This window comes from Sphaeramia orbicularis, chromosome 15 (genome assembly GCF_902148855.1).
Source record: "Sphaeramia orbicularis chromosome 15, fSphaOr1.1, whole genome shotgun sequence".
Lineage (NCBI taxonomy): Eukaryota > Metazoa > Chordata > Actinopteri > Kurtiformes > Apogonidae > Sphaeramia > Sphaeramia orbicularis.
Window position 1 is genome coordinate 45,833,036 of NC_043971.1, and position 15,336 is coordinate 45,848,371.

At 38.7% G+C, this 15,336-nt stretch overlaps 1 protein-coding gene across 2 annotated transcripts; it reads right to left on the bottom strand.

Annotated features, from left to right (window-relative positions):
• Window positions 1-3,256: 3,256 nt before the first annotated feature.
• Window positions 3,257-14,987, bottom strand: LOC115433773 (mas-related G-protein coupled receptor member X1-like). Of its 2 annotated transcripts, XM_030155266.1 has the most exons (6): window positions 14,867-14,987; window positions 8,187-8,273; window positions 7,841-8,026; window positions 4,797-4,978; window positions 4,643-4,706; window positions 4,225-4,500 (listed from the first exon to the last, which is right to left on the bottom strand). In XM_030155266.1, exons 3-6 carry the CDS (start codon window positions 8,009-8,011, stop codon window positions 4,366-4,368), a joined length of 552 nt encoding a protein of 183 aa, XP_030011126.1. In that variant the 5' UTR covers window positions 8,012-8,026; window positions 8,187-8,273; window positions 14,867-14,987; the 3' UTR covers window positions 4,225-4,365. The 2 variants fall into 2 exon arrangements, with proteins under 2 accessions (XP_030011125.1, XP_030011126.1); XM_030155265.1 differs by having other exon boundaries at window positions 3,257-4,706.
• Window positions 14,988-15,336: the final 349 nt, after the last annotated feature.

Below are 15,336 nucleotides of genomic sequence, written 5' to 3' on the forward strand. Positions count from 1 at the left end.
AGTAGTAGTAGTAGTAGTAGTAGTATTATTATTATTACTATTATTATTATTATTATTATTATTATTATTATTATTATTATTGTTGTTGTTTTTGTTGTTGTTGTTGTTGTTGTTGTTGTCACACATGCAATATTTCACTGCAACCCCTTTAGTTTTGATAACAGGAGACATTCACTGTAACATCTTTTTGCGTGTCTCATGCTCCCTGAACCACTCTGTCTCAAGCCTGATGACCCTAATGAATCTTTGCATTGTGTAATCTATTTTGCATCCTTGCATTGTGCAGTCTTTTTGACGTTAAAGAAATGAGTGGCTACTTGCTGCATTGGTTAGAGTTAAATACATAGCCTGACCAAAAAAAAGTACCTGCCTGGATTTAACTAAGCAAATAGTTCAGATCCTTCCATTGGCAATTACTGCAGTAAGTAATAATGTTGCGGTTATAACAACTTATTTAACTCTAACCGATGCAGCAAGTATCCTCTCTCTTCTTTAACGTCAAAAAGACTGGATAATGCAAGGATTCATACTGTGTGTGTATTAGGATGGGTAAAATATAGAAGCCGACTTTCCCTATGGGGATAATAAAGCAAGTTAACCATGTCAAATCAACAAGTCCTTTCTTGGTTCAATAAAAGCTGAATGAAATTAAACTTTAGTTGCAAAAGGTCACACTGGCTTTGATATTAACAAGTGACCCATCTTATGCTTAACTTTACACTTATGATGTGTATGATATGCATTTCCTGATGGAAACATACAGAACTACATTGGCAAGAGGACAAAGGAAAAAAAAATATTCAAAATGAAAAAAAGCAATAAGTAATCAAAATTAATTCTAACGTCATCTTCCTCTTCCAAAAGCCTTATGATAAAAGGCAGATACAGCAGTAAGACAATTTAAGAGAATTTAAGAGAGCCTCTGCTCTCTTAAAAGGTTAATTCACAGAATAGAATAGAATCTTTATTTTGTCAGTAGGTGTTCAAACATGTAAACATGTATCACACACTGAAATTTGTCTTCTGCCTTTAACCCTAGATCATGCATCACACAAACTGCATGCTATTAGCAGTGGGCTCACCATATCAGGGTCCAGGGAGCAAATAGGGTGAGTTAAATGCTTTGCTCAAGGGCACATCTGCCAAAAAACTTATCGCCAGTCCAGGGAATCAAACCGGTGACCCCTTTGTTACAAGCCAGGTCTCCAGATGACTCTGGCCAATCTAGGCCACAGTACTGCTAATACAGGAATAAACCAGGGTAAAAACGCAACACCACTCTACATTAAATATGGTATCTTAAGATGAAACTGAGTGGTTCAGTATCAGTGTTTCCTGTAACATGCTGTGTAAACTGTCTGTTATCTGCTGCTGTTCAGCAATAACCAGGCAGGAAATTGCTCAACTTAACTGTTCTGAATTTCTAATTCACTCAGTGTTGACCTGTGTTGGAGGCACCTTACTTCAGTTGACCATCTTTTTTTAATAATTTCTAATGGGAAAGTAAGCCTTTCTTTCCTGTCTTCACTTGAAGCTGATTTAGACTGTATTAGTATTTAAATAATACGACCCATACAAGTCCGCCAGAGTAAATGTTTACAGTTTTACAGCTGTAGAGACATTTTTTTAAGAACTTTAATTTGCTATATATCAATACTACTCTTATATCCACAGTTTTAATAACATGTATATGTAATACGTCCATAGTAAATAAATTCCTTTTAAAAAAGTGTAATAAAACACACAAAAAAATCTTTTTCACACAGATTGTTTTAATATAGAGATGTCACACCTGCATCCATCAAAATTGTATATGTAAAAAAGATGCAGAAAATCCTTTCAAACCTCAGAAAACTTATTTTGAGTGTTCCATCTTATTTTATTTACTCATTTTTATAAACTCTAACAAACAAAAATAAAATATATACATTGTACACATTTTTCAAAATGACGGCGTATGCATCAAAACTATTTAAAAATAATGCAATCAAATTTGCCCAATATTTATGAGAATACATACCTTTGTACAAGACCATTTTCATCCATTCAAAGTACAATAAACAGTTCCCCTCTCACCCTCTACATACGTAGCTGGGACACTCAGAACACTGATTACACCATTGTAAATAGTTTATTTTCATTTACATGTCCTATTTTTGTAAATCCTGCCTTATACATATATATATATATAGACATATATATATATATATATATATATATATATATATATATATATATATATATATATATATATATATATATATATATATATGATTTCTGTTGAGCTTTTCTGAAGTTTCAACATAACACTTAGAACACGTAAAGATGAGTTGTTTTTTTTTTCATTATTTATTTTTTGTTGTTTATTGCATCAGACATAATAATGTATAAATAGACACATTTTCCACTGCTAGCCAAGACAAGTGTTAACTTCTCTTAGCACTAACCTTCTGCTTAGCCCTCTAGGACATGTTGAATCCATACTGTAGTTTTATATACAAAAATTTGTTTACTCTTTCTTACTTGGTTACAATTCTACATCTAAAAATATGAAAACTCCTCAGTGTCAGTAAGATAGGGTTAATTATATGTTGTTTATGTTAGAGGGTTTGATTCCAACACCAGCTGATGAGGAATACCTGCCTTGTGTGGAGCTTTGCATGTTCTCCTGTGTCTGCTCTGGTACTCTGGTGCCAACAAACTGTATTTGCTTGTGGGATGTGTGGTGCATCGTAAAACACTGTTCACTACTACAAATGTTTACTTAAAAAAAATGGCTTTTTTCCACTGCCGAATTGAATATACAGTGATACAAATTAAATTATGTCACTATAATGTTTGCTCATATGTGACATGGAATGAAGTTACAGATTTTTGGAGGTGACTAGCACTTCCACCTCACAGCAAAAAGGCTTTGATTCTCAGATGGACAAGAGTCTTTCTGTGTTGAGTCTACCCGTTCTCTCCACACTATGTAGGTTTCTTCTGGTTCCCCCAGTTTCCCCTGCCATTAAAAACAGTTTTATAAAGGTGAATTCTCCTGTTGGTGGCTCTGAGCATGGTACAGATGAAGATCTGGACCTGATCCCGAGCACCTTCAGTGGCACCTCACTGCTCCTAATGTGTTATGTGCTAATGCTAATGCGTACAGTCATGGAAAAAATATTAGACCATCAAAAGTCATCAAAAACAATGGTTATGCAATCAAATACTAACTCCTATATGTATCATGTGACTAAAACAGACAAAAAAGAAAACATGGAATGTCTAAAAGGTGGTGGTGGGGTGGTCTAATCAGAGTTTTTGGCAGTACAGTGCCGTAGCTATTGATGTAAGAACTGAAGACATTTTGGTTATTATCAAGAAAACATGGAAAAATAGATATCAGCTTGTTGTTATCATTTTATATGTCCAAACAAATGTACCTTTAGTTGTACCAGGCATTAAACTTACCAAGAAATTGAAGGGGTGGTCTAATCATTTTTTCTATGACTGTATATTGTGTGTAGTAGAATAGATCAAATGCAGAGACAGAAGTTCTCTTCAGAGATAAAGCTTGTGAACCTTTTTTTATTTTACCTTTTATCCAGCAGAAGGCAAATGTCTTTTCTTTCATGAAGCAGAGAATCAGGGCACAGCAATTAAGGATGGGAATCGATAAAAATTTAATTATCCCGATTCCATTATCGATGTTGCTTATCAATCCAATTCCTTATCGATTCTCTTATCGATTCTCGGAATCGATACACAGAATCCTTTAGCAGGCAGGCAAATGACTCCAAAGAATTGAACTACTGGAAACCAGTTCTCAAAAAGAATCTGTTCTTGATTACCATCCCTTGTCATGTCAGTGATTTAACCCTAATCTGAGGAGGAAATCCAAGTCAAGGAATCATATCAAAATTTGCACAAAAAAATTTTTTTGTTAAAGTTGTACATTCCAAGTCAAATGAGTGCAAAACACATCATGTTCATTGCATGTATACATATACACCATGTATTATAACGTAACCTGGAGATATGTTTAGTATTGACCACTCCCAGAAAAATGATTAAAAAAGGCTTTGGATCCATGTCTCTTGGTACTGTCAGGTGACTCTTTAGTGTCAGGTTTAGAGGAAAGTTATTCTCTTTTGGTCTATCCTTTTCTGCTGTGGTTTTAGTCTTTTGGAGCCAACTGTCCCTCTGCTGCCTCATTTAAAGATGTTCCTAATGTGCTGTTCTCATTCTTGTCCATTTTACAACAGAGAGACATCAACACTTTGTCCATAAACCCTTTCCTGATGAAAACATATAGAATGACATTTGCAAGTGGACTCAAAAAAAGAAATATAAAAGTGACCAAGGTTAATGTCATGTTTTTTCTTATTTCCTTTCCCAGAAGCCTAATAATAAAGGGAATGAACAGCAGTGAGTAAGTAAGAATGGGCAGCACCAATGTTCCAATGATTCGTCGTTTTTCAACAGAGTTGAGGTGGATGGCTGCAGATAGGGCTCGAACTGCCCCAACCAGGAAAAAAAGAAAAAAGGGAAAGGGAAGAAGGTGAATAATGCCAAATGATATATCATCTATCTGTGGGTTAGCAGCAAAAACAAGAACAACTAGATAGACAATAGGAAGGAGCCAGACCACAATACAAACCACCACATAAATCTTGACGGATCGGCTGAAGTGGTACCACATTGGGCGGGCGATGGCTAAATATCTGTAACACAGGACAAACACATGCAATTAAATTATATGATAATGGTTAATACACATGGAAGTATCTACACACAGAATGACAGGTACCTACCGTTCAAAAGCAACACACACCATGAAGTTGATACTGGCAATCTCAGCATACCAGTAAATATAAAAGGGGATAATGATCACCTCTTCTCCAAGATCTGCCATTATAGCAATCAGGCAGCAGAGCTGAATGACTCCAGAAATGAGGAGATTGATGATGTAGATCAGCACATGTTTATCTCGCACCTGCAAAAAATAATTGCTCGTTGAAACAGTTGACTTTCTCCCCTCTACATTTCAATCATCAGTTGTTTTAAACTTTAAAACAACTGAGTATGAATGGGTGTCATATGAAAAAGAAGTAAAAAATATCACATCTGAGGTTACTATTTTCTAAACAAAGGTTGGAAATGATGATCAAATATGACAGATTTAGAAATGGAAACATGCTCCTAGTTCTGCATGATCTTCTGGATCAACATGGCAGTCATGTTGATGCATGATGTAACACAACATGTGTGTGATTTTTGTCAAAGAAAATAACAAATTGTTCCAAATTTCTCAATAGCAAAGAACCCTTTAAAAAGATAGAATCCACATCAGGGTCATCTTTGAGAAGGACTGCAGTATGCTACTACTTAAAAATGTCAAGTGGGCATGTTGATTCATTTATTTATTTTCCAAACCACTTAACCCTTGGGTTGGGTTGCTGTGATGCTGGTGCCTGTCCCTCCTACCATCAGGCGAAGGCCTGGATCTGTTGCCAGTTCATCACAAGGCTGATATAGAAGATGAACAACCATTCACTCCCACATTCACACCAACGTGCCAATTTATATAGTGGCTGTCTGTGTCTCAGCAGCATCATTAAGGTCTGCTCCAAACTGGTAGGAGTCTAACTAACAGACCTGAATTCGTTGCGGAAGAAGCAGGTGGTCCAGAAAGCCAGAAGTATCTTAAGCCAACCAGTCCATGTTCTATCTATCTATCTATCTATCTATCTATCTATCTATCTATCTATCTATCTATCTATCTATCTATCTGTTTGTCTGTCTGTCTGTCTATTTCTCTGTCTGTCTGTCTGTCTATTTCCCTGTCTGTCTGTCGGTCTGTCTGTGATCCAGCCAAAGGGATGGCATGTTTTGGTGTGATATTTTCTTGATGTGTTTAATCTCATTTACCTTTTGCATGTTTTGCTTTGCTGTTGTTTTCTCCATTGTGCATGTTTTTTGAGTTTGCTACGCCTCCCTGGTTAGTTGAGAGGGCAACACCTCAAACACATGACAATCTGCGGAACTGTGCAATCAACACACCTGTGTCTGGCGCGGCACGGGAACAACAAAATTGGCTCGGTACGAGGAGACGAGAGAGAAGGAGCGAGGCACGCGAGAGGAGAACACCGGCACGCACAGGACCAACCAGACACTGGGGCGAGGCCACCAGCCCCACGGTGAGATCCACACGCAGCGGCCGGGCAATCAGACCCTGCCCCGCGAGTGGACCGCTGCTAAACGATCGGACAGGTGCGCAGACCGGAGCGAACCGTGCGGAGAACTCTTTAGGCCCAAATATAAGCAGCTGTCTGTGAGTATCGGAAAAGCTTAATCACGTGCTCCTAGCAGAGCGGCCTTAAGCCTGGGGGTTTGGGTGCGCCGGTGTGTCCTGTGTTGGCCCTTTTTGTGTGCTGTCTGTTCAGGTGCGGCCAGGTGGAGCCGAAGAGGCGCAGCGAGGAGCTCGAGCTGGTGTGGGTCTCTGCTGGAGCTCCGCATAACAAGGCCCGAACAACGCAGCGGTAGAGTGAGGGGTAGTGATGTGACGCTCACGAACGAATCAAAGCTTTTGAACGGCTCTTTGAAACGAACGATGGAACCGAGTCTTTGTTCTTTTTTTTTTTTTTTTTTTGTAAGGAGGGAGTGTCTGATTGCCTGTCAATTTAGCATCACTGGGGAGGCTTTATATAGAGAGTAGAAGTGAGAGAACTCCCTATGTGGTATCATTTTGATATTTACATTAGAGATATCAGGTATTTTGCAATGTTACTTGAAGTATTTTATTTGCACTACAGTTTTTTAGGTATTTAAGTACTGTAATTGCAGTGATTAATCACTGTTGTGTTTTGAGCAATTTTTTTTCCATTTGTTTGCTCATATTTATTGTTCTTGTTCTAAGAATTGCACTACAGTTCAGGTGTTTAAGTAATTGCAGGGATTAATCACTGTTGTGTTTTGTGCAATTTTTTCCATATGTTTACACACATTTATTGTTCTTGTTTTGAGGAGAATAAAATGTTATTTCCATTAGAAAATGCTTTATTTTCTTCTTCATTTTTAGGCTACAGACTAGTCCACATAATGTACCATGATGTTTTTTGTCAAATTCCAGCATTTGCCTAAAGTCACCTCTCATGTCATGTATTTAGCCCACACATTTTAACTACCTATTCTTTTTTACAGTAAGATAATATTTACTGCTGTGCCAGTTAAACACCTGTAAAATGTAATGTCAATCATCCCATGTAGCCTATTTAGTCATGAAAACATTGGCGTTTCAAAATAATGCAAAAAACATAAAAGAGCCAGTCTTCTGAATGGCTCCTGATTGAACGGCTCCCTTCAAAGAGCCAAAAGTCCCATCACTAGTGAGGAGCTCTACCGGGCATGTATGTGTCTCTCCTGTGCCTGTCTGTATGCTATTCGCCTTTGGCTGTGCTTTGGGTTGCCGCCTGTGTGTGTTCTGTCTCAGGAGTGGGGCCGAGCGCGCCCTGAGGTCTGGACTCACCCTCGGGGATCACAGTCTTATTGCTCCTTGGAAAGGACCATCGTGCTGCCTCATCCCTTGTTTTTTCTCTGAAACTCTATTTTTAAACTGATTTATTATAACTGAATACATTTTTAAATTCTTTTTAACAATGACTGTTTTTTTTTTGGTTTTTTTTTGTTTGTTTTTTTTGTTTTTTTGCACCACTGCTCTCCTCCAATTTAGGTTTCAATATCTTTGCATTCTAATTCGGCCAAAACTCCACTTATCACCAGAACAGTCGTTTCAAACCCCTCCTGACCTGTCCGTCTGTCTGTTGGTCTGTTTGTCGGTCGGTCGTAATGTACTCACCGTCAAATACAAGGCCATTAGAGTCAGAGGAAGACTGATGCTGATGATGATCCATGTCACTATGGTCAGGATATGAAGAAAAGTATCCTCCTCATCATCATAGTCATCTGTTATGTTAGAAAAACTGTAGCTCACATTTTCTAAGTGGTCAGGGATGTTGAGATCCTCCATTCTTCAAAGTGAGACCTGGGTAAAGGGGTTTATATAATTTGCTTTTAAGCTACAACACTTCTATATCATTGACTGTTCCCAGTTTTTCATTAATTTTATAATTCTTCAAAGAAACAAGAGAAAATGCATAAAATACAGTATCTATGCACGCATCTTAATGAGTGTTGAATATTACCACTGATGTTTTCTCTTCTTCATCCAAACAGTCTTTCAGTGTTAATGATTTCCACGCCCAGAAATTCCAGATGGTCATCTACTGTTTCTGAGAAAGAGGAACATAGCAAATAGAGCTGTTTTTAGTTTTCATCTTTGTCAATTTTTTCCATACAAAAACAGGCTGATGGATAACAAGTTGTGCCATTTTATGTCAGCAGATGTCAGCGCACTAGAGTCTGTTGCCCACAACTCAAAAGTGAAGCCATTGACAGTCTGTCATCTTTCAGTGTATTTATTCCTGCACAGCACTGTTCTTTTTTGTACAGTTCAATGTATTTTAATCTATCATTTTATTCTTTTTTTTGTTTTATTAATTGTGCTGTACAGCACTTTGGTCTTCTGCAGTTATTTTAAAGTGCTTTACAAATAAAGTTGGATTCACTTGTTTTGCCTACACATTCTCACTCCAAACTCATCACATGTTGAAGTTTAGTTAGGGTATCAGATTATGATGCAGAGGGTAATTTTTTTTTTTTTTTAACACATAAGGATATACACATATAAACAGCCCAAAAACCCTGGTTTTCTGTGTTAGTTCACAATTCTACTGTTTACCGTCTACTATCTACAGTTCTACCACAGCTACTTCTGACTAAGGTTTTTGCTACTTCACCTGTCCATTGCCTTGGTATGTATATTAACTTCTATCAGATACCCTGCACATCAAAAATTGGCACTATAGGGTTACCCTAGGCATTAAAAACAGATGAACAAGCAGCAGTATGCAATGACTTGTGAGTGAGATTTGGCTTCTTTGTGATTGGGGTAATAGAAGCCTGCCAGTTATGAGCAAATTCATACATTTTATTTTATCTGTTTGCTAATTTGGTCAGCTAATTTTTTATTTTTTATTTTTTTTATTTAACCCTTATTTAACCAGATAAAATCCCATTGAGATCGAGATCTGTTTTACAAGGATGACCTGGCCAAACAGTCAAGCAGCACACACCATGATGAAAGACAGGTAATTTTTTATTTATTTTTTTGTTAATGTTTTGTTTGACTGTTGAGTGTACTTAAGAAGGTAATGTCAGGGTGAATCACATTGTTTTTATGCTTGGAAATGGATACTGTATATCTGTTTGGAATGGGAGGACCCCAAGAAGAGTAGCTGACATCGTGGATCAGCTAATGGGGATCCTAATAAATAAAAAAATAAAAAAATAAAATTAGGAATGTCACAAAATGTAAGAGTAATGTGTTTGAAATGAATAGTGGTAAGAAATGACAGCAGGGAGTGGTAGGAAAAAAGGTTATCCAGCATAAATCCAACAATCATCCACAAGCATGAGAAGACATGTTACATATGTTGGGGTCTACTGATCAGGCAGAGTAACATCCAGGTACTGAAGTCATTCTGCAAATTAGCAAGCTACAGCACGAAGACATCAGTGGTAGAGCACAAACAGGAGGGAGAGGTTCTGGGTGGGGAGAGGATTCATGGTTCCTCTGTTGTCTGAGGTGGCAAGGATTGAGAATAAACCCTATAAATCATGACCATAGCACAGTTATGACGGGAGACTGGACAATGTGGGAAGCCATTGTTGGCAGGATCATCAGCATGGTCGATCTATAGCAAAACCCACAGGCAGGGTTTATGACCAGAGGTGCAGTAGGGGCACAACAGGCCATAAGTAAAAAATAATTTCCAGAGAAGTTGGAGTAAAACAAGTGCTCTGCTAAAAGTTCAACCAGAGATTGGTGCCCCCACCCACAACTAGAGTGTGTAAGTCAAATAGAGCTGAGGCAAGCAGAACAGTATGAAGCCAGTTTGCCACCAATACCTGACAAACAAACCGGTTTTAGAGAAACCTTAGAAATGTGGTGTAACGTAATGTTTGGCATTTATCATGATAATGGTGCATCACATGGGAGGTGCAGTCCACCACAAGTAGTAGGTAGATGTACTTCTGAGCACTCAGATGTACTGGTTACACTACGTTAATATCTGCCTCTTATTTTGCTCAGTAAAGAGAGTCAAAACAAAACTCAAAGTAGTTTCTATTTCAATATTCAATTCAAACATCAAATTGAATGTATACATAATGGTTTAACAACAGTATTTTAAATATAGTTGGCATATTCATTTTATGTTTGCAGTTAATAGAACAATTATTTTTGTGAATCTACAAATATTTACCTTGAATGTTCCTTCTGCTGATGTTATGATTTCCGCAAAAGTGTACTGTGTTTATGACGAGTGGTGACATGCAAACATTTCTGAACATCTGTGTCTGTTGGAAAGACAAGATGAAGCCAAACAACATGGGAAGACTGTAACAGAGTGTCCATGCTGACTTTCAACATCATATATAATTAAAGCCGCAAGCGGTATCTAAAGGCCCTCGCCAAGGGCACGTCCAGTGGAAGTATGCTCATCGTTCAACAGGTGGCGCTCTAGCACCAAATTTTGTGTCTTCTGATGAATGGGTGTAGGCCTGGGACATTGACAATTGACTCAAATTTGAGACAAATCAGTGTTCGTATGTCTGAATTGAACAAAATTTTGCATGAATAAATCTGTAGGGGGTGCTATGAGCCAAAATTCAATTTGTTCCATTGAATGGGTGTAGGCCTGCGAGATGTACCACTGAGTCAAATTTGAGCCAAATCGGTGTTCGTATGTCTGAACTGATGCAATTTTCATGAAGGTAAATTTGTAGCGGGCGCTATTGTGTGAAATGGCGTTTTCTTTTGATAAATGGGTGTAGGCCTGGGAGATTGACAACTGATTCAAATTTGAGCCAAATCGGTGTTCTTATGTCCGAATTGATGCAATTTTCGTGAAGGTAAATTTGTAGGGGGCGCTATTGAGCGATATGGCAATTTCTTTTGATAAATGGGTGTAGGCCTGGGAGATTGACAACTGATTCAAATTTGAGCCAAATTGGTGTTCATATGTCTGAAGTGAAGTAATTTTTGTAAAAGTAAAATTGTAGGGGGCGCTATAGGTCCAAATTTCAAATTTTTCTGATAAATGGGTGTAGGCCTGATAGATAGATGTCTGAGTCAAATTTGAGCCAAATTGGTGTTCGTATGTTCGAACTGAAGCAATTTGAATAAAAATTTTTTTAAAAAAACTTGTAGGGGGCACTGTAGTGCGAAATTTCAGTTTTTTTTGACAAGTAGGTGTAGGCACGGGAGACAGATGTCTGAGTCAAATTTGAGCCAAATCAGTGGTCGTATGTCCGAACTGATGTCATTTTTGTAAATGTACATTTGTAGGGGGCGCTATAGTGCGAAATTTCAATTTCTTTTAATAAATGGGTGTAGGCCTGCGAGATAGACGACTCCTTCAAATTTGAGCCAAATCGGTGTTTGTATGTCTAAGCTGAAGCAATTTTTGTAATGGTAAATTACCGAAGAAACTTTGCAAAGTTTGCGACATCGTCACACAAAAACAGTAACACCGATCCAAAAAATTCGGCTAACTTTTGATGTCCCATTTCTCTAGATACTGTACACCAATTTTGAGCTCATTTGGCCGAACGGCTTAGTAGGAGATAGTTAAAATACGACATCAGCGAAAACGCTGACTTAGCATTTTGGAAATTTCAATCCAATATGGCCGACTTCCGGTTGGTTTAGGGGCGTGGCCATAATAATATTTTTTGTTTGTCTCCTCATGATGAATCTGTGTACCAATTTTCGTGGCTCTATGACAAACTTTACGTTGGACGTGCTCCCATTGACGTAATATATTTCCACTTTTCAAGGGGGCGCTGCAGCAACATTTCTTAACCGGCATCTACAAAACCTATATGTATATTCAATTTTGCACATTTCTGAATTTTGGGCAAAATTTGGTGAGTTTTCGTAAATGTTTAGGGGGTCAAATTTTAGCTCAAAGCGCAGGAGAAAGAAAAATAAATATTAAATAAAAAATTAAAGCCGCAAGTGGCATCTAAAGGCCCTCACCACGGGCATGTCCAGTAGAAGTATGCCCATCGTTCAGCAGGTGGCGCTCTAGCACCAAATTTCAATGTCTTCTGATGAATGGGTGTAGGCCTGGGAGATCGACAACTGATTCAAATTTGAGGCAAATCTTTGTTTGTATGTCCGAACTAAAGAAAGTTTTGTATAAGTAAATCTGTAGGGGGCGCTATGCAGCTAAAAATAAATTTCTACCATTGAATGGGTGTAGGTTTGCGAGATGTACCACTGAGTCAAATTTGAGCTAAATCAGTGTTCTTATGTCCGAATTAATGCAATTTTCGTGAAGGTAAATTATTAGGGGGCGCTAATGAGCGAAGTGGCAATTTCTTTTGATAAATGGGTGTAGGCCTGGGAGACTGAACACTGATTCAAATTTGAGCCAAATTGGTATTCATATGTCTAACGTGAAGTAATTTTCATGAAGGTAAAATTGTAGGGGGCGCTATGGCACCGAATTTCAAATATTTCTGATAAATGGGTGTAGGCCTGGGAGATAGACGTCTGAGTCAAATTTGAGCCAAATCGGTTTTCGTATGTCCGAACTGAAGAAATTTTAATAAAAAAATATTAAAAATTTTTGTAGGGGGCGCTGTACTGCAAAATTTCAGTTTCTTTTGACAAATAGGTGTAGGCCGGGGAGACAGATGTCTGAGTCAAATTTGAGCCAAATTGGTGCTCGTATGTCCGAACTGATTTCATTTTTGTAAATGTACATTTGTAGGGGGCGCTATAGTGCGAAATTTCAATTTCTTTTAATAAATGGGTGTAGGCCTTAGAGATAGATGTCTGAGTAAAATTTCAGCCAAATCGGTGTTCGTATGTCTGAGCTGAAGCAATTTTTGTAATGGTAAATTCACGAAGAAACTTTGCAAAGTTTGCGACGTCGTCACACAAAAACGGTGACACCTATCCTAAAAATTCGGCTAACTTTTGATGCCCCACTTCTCTAGATACTGTATACCGATTTTGAGCTCATTCGGCCAAACAGCCAAGTAGGAGATAGTTAAAATACGACGTCAGCGAAAACGCTGACTCAGCATTTTGGAAATTTCAATCCAATATGGCCGACTAAGGGTTGGTTTTGGGGCGTGGCCATAACAATATTTTTTGTTTGTCTCCTCATGATGAATCTGTGTACCGATTTTCGTAGCTCTACGACAAACTTTACGTTGGAAGTGCTCCCATTGGCGTAATGCATTTCCACTTTTCAAGGGGGCGCTGCGGCAAAATTTCTTTACCGACATCTACGAAACCTATATGTAAATTAAATTTCTCGCACTTCTGAATTTTGGGCAAAATTTGGTGAGTTTTCGTAAATGTTTAGGGGGTCAAATTTGAGCTCAAAGAGCAGGAGAAGAAAAAAAAATAAAAATAAAAATAAAAAAATAAAGAAAAATAATAAGAATCTGAGCAAGAACAATATAGCCGTTTCTATGGCAACCACATATTTGGCCTTATGTTAAAGCTCTCAAGCTCCCCCACATGTCTGTGGGGTCAGATGTCACGTGTCGTGCACTTACACCCACATGACTGACCCCGAGTGGGCGTGTCCCATTGACTCCCATTGATTCTGAGCAGGTGTAAATATGCGACTTGTGCACATGTCATGTACATCGTCGGAAAGGTCTCAGTGCCGTGAATGTGAATATGTGTGAGAGTGGCGACAGTGGCAAAAGGCGACCGCGTCACTGGCGATTTCGTCCCCATGCGCCCACTGCAGTCTCAATAGGCCCTGCGCCGGCTTTACTCGGCTCAGGCCTAATAAAAAAAAATAATAATAATCTGAGCAAGAACAATATAGCCGTTTCCGTGGCAACCACGTATTTGACCTTATTTGAAAGTTGTCGAGCTCCCCCACATGTCTGTGGGGTCAGAGGTCACGTGTCGTGCACTTACACACGTGACTGACCCCGACTGAGTGTGTCCCATTGACTCCCATTCATTCTGAGCAGGTGTAAATATGCCATTTGTGCACATGTCATGTACATCTTCGGAAAGGTCTCAGTGCCGTGAATGTGAATATGTGTGAGAGTGGCGACAGTGGTGAAAGGTGACCGCGTCACTGGCGATTTCGTCCCCATGCGCCCACTGCAGACTCAATAGGCCCTGCGCCGGCTTTACTCGGCTCGGGCCTAATAATGCAATTTGTTTACTTTATTCATCCCTTAAGGGTTGATGTTACACACAGCCTGTTTAAGTTATTCATCTAATAATCCCTGATATTTTTCTGAATATCAACATGATTGTTTCCCAACAGACTTGTTTCATCGTGTCCCTGTTTTACAGTATGACTTTCTCAGTATTAAAGACAAATGACTGTATCAAGACATGTATTCACTGGTCTGTACTGATGTTGCAGGTCTTAACACGTGATCTTGTAAAGCAGTAAACTGTTGGGGTGACCTGCATACCAGGCAGACAGCAGTTCATATCTGTCACCTATTGTGTTTAATAAGTACCACAAAGTACATAGTAAAAATATTTTATGTAAGTTTGAAAATATAGCCACTGGAGGCTTGTGAGATAAAAAAAAAAAAAGTATTCTCTCACTGTAATTAATATAAAATGTTACACTTACAACGCCACCTACCAGTTTACACCTACCCTGTACATTTCAGAACCCATGTACAACAGTTATAAAAGGATTTGGTAAGGTGTAAAGATATGCAGCGATGCATCTCAGACTGAAGCCTTTTTTCTTACCTTTATTTCGTCATTTTTGCCCTTTTAGTCCCAGTCGACACAGAGCACACTGCTGGATCATTTGCTGTTGCACTCCACCCTCTACCCTTATGCACCTTCTTAAATGACGGTTTGTTTTTTGTGTTGTGATAGTATCTGCAAAGAGGGAGTGAATGCCCGGAAGTTAGTGGCAAAGAAACACAAGTCAAAGCCAAATTCTTAAACCTTACATAACTAATTTGGTGTAGTTCAGACAAGCATGGCAGCTCAAATCAACCAACTTTGAATCTGTGTTTTCCCCACTCATCTACATCTACAGCTCTTGTAGCCCCTGGCCACCCCCCGACACACACACACACACACACACACACCTACACACACACGCACACACACGCACACGCACACACACACACACACACACACTGTTTATTAAGTTCTAAACATATTACCTGTGCCACTATAGTCATGCTACACAGGGCTGGTTCTAGCCT

Bases quoted from the DNA above. Each gene is read 5' to 3' on its own strand.
- LOC115433773 (XM_030155265.1), bottom strand. From the start codon at position 8,011: ATGGAGGATCTCAACATCCCTGACCACTTAGAAAATGTGAGCTACAGT. The intron at 4,979-7,840 runs GTGAGTACATTA...TATTTTTTGCAG, and splicing joins TAATGGCCTTGTATTTGACG to GTGCGAGATAAACATGTGCT. The intron at 4,707-4,796 runs GTAGGTACCTGT...CCTGTGTTACAG, and splicing joins GTGTGTGTTGCTTTTGAACG to ATATTTAGCCATCGCCCGCC.